Here is a 6,011-nt window from a genome sequence, read left to right as displayed (position 1 = left end):
CTAGTTATTTGGTCAATAAAATATAATATGAATTTAAACAAATTGACTGAGAAAAAAAAACACCAAATGAAATTTTCACCCTAGATCTATATGATTAATGAAGCTATTTAATATTTTAATTTAAAATTTAAAGCAAGATGTAGATCTAGGTATAAACCAAAGGCTTATATTTCAAGAATAAATCGGCCTGTGTAAATCACATTAAAAATTAAAGTCAATAGTCACTATAGTCTATAGGCCTGTCTGAAGCGTTATAAAATACACTTTTCTGATTTGACACAAACCTGCACTCGAGCTGAACGCAGCCACGTAATGCAGCACAGAAACTGAAAAACTGTAAAATGATTTCTTCAGTGAATTATATATTAAATTATACATAGATTCTAGAAGTAGATCTATATTTAAATATTTCGCTTGCTGTCAAAGGTTTTTAGAATTAAGCTCAAGTAAATGGTAAAATAAATATTTTTGTTGTTAATATTATCTAAGCCCTAACGTAATATTATTTTTATTAATAATAATATAGATTATAGATCTAGATCTAGATCTAGTCTACTCACAATATTGTTGAATATTGATCTATTAACTAGATCTAGATCTATCTAGATCTAGATCTGAATTCAATATTGGTAGAATTGTAAACATACATTACAATAGAGTCTAGATTTATATGATTGAATATATATATATATATATATATATATATATATATATATATATATATATATATATATATATATATATATATACAGAGGCGTAGCGACCCTTCCCGGCGCCCGGGGACATACTTTCAATTTGGCGCCCCCTCGGGAGCAAATTTTCGATTTGCACCCCCCCCCCCCCTCGAACTTTTCATTTGCACCCCCCCCTCAAAATTTCAATTTGGCGCCCCCCCTAAGGTCGGCGCCCGGGGACATATGTCCCCCCCCCCCCGCCCCCCCCCCCTCGCTACGCTACTGTATATATATACTTAATATATAGGCTCTAGATCTATATGTTTGTGCAGATCTACATGGAAATGAAGCTCCTCATCCCCGCATTATGTTTGACATGGAATTACTGTGTCATATCAGTTTTATGTAAGTAATGGTTATCTCCCTGTTTGAGAACTGTAAAAGTACACTGATAAGTTCACGATACAATAGTTCTTAAAATTATTGTCCTGATCGTCTATCAAAAAAAAAATGCTATATGGAGTAACAACGACTAAGGGTCTGTATTAATATATATATATAGCTAGGCTACCCAACGAAATTGTATGTAAGTTATTTATGTTGAAGGAAGATGCAATAGGAAACTATATTTGTGTGCTAGACATTAATTTACTTTAGAGCATGATTGGAAATTAATTAAATTATAGGCATATATATATATATATATATATATATATATATATATATATATATATATATATATATATATATATATATATATATATATATATATATATATATATTGATATATATAATCATTTATAATCATTTATGTAACTTTAAAATGTTTATTTATAAATGAATATCCCTTAACGTTTTTGAAGATGTTTTTGAAGTGGTTTTATTATACTATTCACAATTTGGAAACTATACACGGTGAAACCAACACGAGGTACACTCATGCCAATATCTGTATGCTCCATACATTGAACCTCCCCCCCCCCCTGGAACACCCCCCCACCTCACCCCCCCCCCCCCAGCCAACGCCACGATGAACAATCTTGCCAATATCTGTAATAAGCGACAGCTGTCATTTACTTAGTACTCCATACACTGGACCCCACCCCTTCCACCCCCCCTACAACACCCCCACCCTCCGCCTACGCCACTGCTCACCCTGCTCTCATTCCCACCGTTCCTCTGTTTCCCCAGCCCGTTCCTTCCACTGGGGGAACCTGTTCGTGGTGCAGTTTCCCCACACGCGAGATGGGCGGGTGATCTTCTACCCCCTGACCATGTCCCTGGATGCCTTCAGCGTCAACATCAGAACGGCCTACTACTACTACGCCTTTGACCACAACGTGGACGAGCAGTCCAGGCTTGTCCTGCTGGAGAGGATGAGAGTAGAGCCAGTGGTCTTCGAGGGATTAGTACAGTAAGGTCCAGTTGTAGAGTGTGGGGTTGGAGAGGATGAAAGTAGAGCCAGTGGTCTTCGAGGGATTAGTACAGTAAGGTCCAGTTGTTGAGTGTGGGGTTGGAGAGGATGAAAGTAGAACCAGTCGTCTTCCAGTAAGGTCCAGTTGTTGAGTGTGGGGTTGGAGAGGATGAAAGTAGAACCAGTCGTCTTCCAGTAAGGTCCAGTTGTTGAGTGTGGGGTTGGAGAGGATGAAAGTAGAACCAGTCGTCTTCCAGTAAGGTCCAGTTGTTGAGTGTGGGGTTGGAGAGGATGAAAGTAGAACCAGTCGTCTTCCAGTAAGGTCCAGTTGTAGAGTGTGGGGTTGGAGAGGATGAAAGTAGAGCCAGTCGTCTTCGAGGGATTAGTACAGTAAGGTCCAGTTGTAGAGTGTGGGGTTGCTACACCAAAAGCCTAGAGTTCGGAACCCCGGGCCATTGATGGGGACTTGGAAGGAGTCTCTTTCAGGCAATAGGGCTGGTAAGTAGGTCACCAACCAGCTCTATGTCTCATGCAGGTTTTATTGAGCCGTAGAACTGGTTGGTGACCTACCTACTAGCCCTATAATCTCCGGGGTGAGGTGGGGGACTAAAAAAGTTCAAGAGGGTGAGGGAAGACGTTGGTTAAAGGGTATATTTTCTATATAAATGATACATTTTGATCCAAAAGGGGAGGGGGGGGGGTAGTAGACGTGCTCCGGGGGCATTCCTACTCCCCCCCCCACGATGAAAAGCCTGAAAGAAACTCTAGTACTTGGTTCGGGGAAAATGGAGGCGGGTGGGTATAGTTGTGCTGAACACATTTACTTGATTTATCGAGGTCGAAAGAGACAGTTGAACTCTACTTCAACTAACGGGAGGACCGTCATGACAGAAAAAAAGTCGTTTATAAAAGTAGAAACCAGAAATTCGAATCAAGATAAATTGATCTATGGTTTCAGAAATCAACATCAATTCGCCGATACTCCCACATATAAGTAACTCTTCGATGACTGTCTCATTGCATGGTGTTGCACAGCGACATCAACACTGGTGAAATGTATTACATGTAAACAACAACATTCAATTCACCACTAATCACATCAATTCACCACTAATCACATCAATTCACCACTAATCACATCAATGCACCACTAATCACATCAATACACCACTAATCACATCAATACACCACTAATTACATCAATTCACCACTAATCACATCAATTCACCACTAATCACATCAATTCACCACTAATCACATCAATTCACCACTAATCACATCAATACACCACTAATTACATCAATACACCACTAATCACATCAATACACCACTAATTACATCAATTCACCACTAATCACATCAATTCATTGTTCAGTAAATTGATTTACTATACATTAAAAACATTTTAATTGGAAAAAAAAACTACACAACAAAAAAACAAACAACAGAAGATTCCTCTTTAGACTTAGCGATCCATTGGGCAGTTGAAGCAGAGTTTATATGTTTCTTGACCTCAGAAAAAGGATAGGGGTATAACCATTTATTGATCAAGTAAGATAACTATTTTTATTCTAACATTAAGCATTAAGTTTTATTTTTAAATAGTAAAAGGGTTTCTTTCGGACATTTTTTTTTCGGGGAGGGTAAGTGGAGTCACTTGAAAGTTCGGAAAGGGGAAGGGGGTTGGCGGACATTGCTTAAGGGGGCTCAACACCGTACATACAAAAATTCACAATTTTTTAAAAAGAAGGCAAACATGTATTGCAGTTATAAAGATATTTTATATACTTTTAGACCAATGTGAATGTGTCATCAGCGTTAGCCGATTAAAAAATACAGAAATAAATGATTTGTACATATCCTGCTTCAAACTATTAATTAAGATGTTTTCCGTAAAAACTATATATATATATATATATATATATATATATATATATATATATATATATATATATATATATATATATATATATATATATATTAGTTCCGTTAGGGTTAGGGGGATATGGGGGGGGGGGGGGATAGGGCTGTGTATGTACTCCTGGGGGAGGGGGCGCAATTGCGTAATGCCTGAAATACACTCTGAACAATACGCGTATCTAGTTTTATTCACTTGTATTTTTTTCTTTTTTTTCCGAAGGCCACGGAAAACAGTGGGCAAAACGTATGCGTTCGTGGCCCACAGCGACGTGAGGAGGCGGGACCTGTTCTCCCTGACTGTCCAGCTGCTCAGCACCACGCTAGTCCGGTCTGTGTCTGAGATGCTAGTCCTGCCAGTGGCGGCCTTTGGCAGGTCGTACTACCTGTTCCAGCCCATGTAGGCTTGCTGTGGATGTATTTGTATTGACTTCCGTATGTCGTGTTATTTGTTAGGTGTCATTATAGTCAGTGGCGTAGCGAGGGGGGGGGGGGGTGCGGACCACACCGGGTGACACCAATTAGGGGGGTGACACTAAAGCAAAAAAAAAAAAAGCAAAATATATAGAGAAAAAATGTTAATTCCACTTAATTAAGTGATTAATTCGAGTGTTAAAAAGTCTTTTAAGAGCAAATTTGACAAATCCCGACAAGGGTGGAGGGGGCGGGTTCAAATCGAAAGTTTGATGGGGGGGGGGGGTGCATATCAAAAATTAAAAGTTTGTTCCCGGGCACCGGGAAGGGAAGGGTCGCTACGCCTCTGGGGGGGGGGTGACACCATTAAGTGCCGCCCCGGGTGACACCCGTCCTCGCTACGCCACTGGTCTGGAGAGAGGGGGTCTGATAAATGGACAACACCTGGCTCTTCTCTTCTTACTGCCGATGCCTTGTGCTTAGGTTTCCAATATGCAATGGTCTATTAGACTTTGGAGCCATATATTATAAATATCATTATAATATATTTATATTTACTTTCAGATATCTTATTATAAATATTGGGTTGTGTTAATGGTATGATTGCGGGAGTCTTGGCTGTTCATTTATACATTTTTCGGTTTATGTTGCAAAATTATATCTTCTTTTTACTTTCTCGTATATACGAAGTATAGAGAAAGTATTGTAATCGTGCACAAAAATAACATGAAACTTTGACAGTTTTCACCGTTTTACTCCTCAGTCCTTCATCACATCCGGAGTATAGAGGACTTATTTTAATCAGGCAAAAATTATAATACAAATATATAAACATTTTGGCGTTTTATGCGTTATCGAGTCGTAAAAACTAGACTTTGCAATTCTGTCCGTATGTCTGTGTGTGTGTGTAAACACGATAACTTGAGTTAGTACCGTTACAGCTAGGTTGATGAAATTTCATAAATAAGTATTTTATGAAAATCGTAGATCCTGATCAACTTTTGAGCGATTTCCGATAAACGGAAGTGGTACTTTTTCTACCTTGAATTTTTAAAAAATTCCGGGTTATCAGAAATCGCTCAAAAGTTGATCAGGATGTACGATTTTGATAAAATACTTATTTATGAAATTTCATCAACCTAGCTGTAACGGTACTGCAAAGTTATCGTGTTTACACACAGACAGACACACAGACACACACAGACATACGTGGCCCGGGGCGCCAAATCGCACCATGACGACTTGATTCAACTTAGTACACGACTATAGTACCCCAACTTATTCATAGTATTTTGAACTCACTTACGCGAACGTAGGGTACCATAGCGTACATGGGAAGGCCCGGGGCGCCAAATAGCACCCTGTCGGGGTGCCGGAGGACGCCCGGGATTTGATTCACTTAAAGACTATAGTAACCATTTCTTATCCATAGTCTATCCGCACTGTTTAAAACAATAATTATGCAGCTCAGGCGCTCACATGATAGCCCAGGGCGCCAAATCGATACCGTGCAGGGGCGGCCGGCGGACGCGCCTGTTTCAATTTAGTGAACAAAATTATAATACTCCAAGCTTATCCAATCTCTCATCTCC

At 39.4% G+C, this 6,011-nt stretch overlaps 1 protein-coding gene across 1 annotated transcript; it reads left to right on the top strand.

The window, feature by feature from the left end:
* The first annotated feature begins 319 nt into the window (after positions 1-319).
* Positions 320-4,409, top strand: LOC131931424 (uncharacterized). Its single transcript, XM_059288223.1, has 4 exons — positions 320-453; positions 1,007-1,079; positions 1,866-2,088; positions 4,229-4,409. The coding sequence occupies exons 1-4, from the start codon at positions 451-453 to the stop codon at positions 4,407-4,409; spliced, it is 480 nt and encodes a 159-aa protein (XP_059144206.1). The 5' UTR covers positions 320-450.
* Positions 4,410-6,011: the final 1,602 nt, after the last annotated feature.

The sequence above is a fragment of the Physella acuta genome, unplaced genomic scaffold, assembly GCF_028476545.2.
Source record: "Physella acuta isolate Inbredline_101_S28 unplaced genomic scaffold, ASM2847654v3 ptg001966l, whole genome shotgun sequence".
In the NCBI taxonomy this organism is placed as follows: domain Eukaryota; kingdom Metazoa; phylum Mollusca; class Gastropoda; family Physidae; genus Physella; species Physella acuta.
Note: the sequence above shows the minus strand (reverse complement) of the source record. Positions and strands in the feature narration are given on the sequence as shown.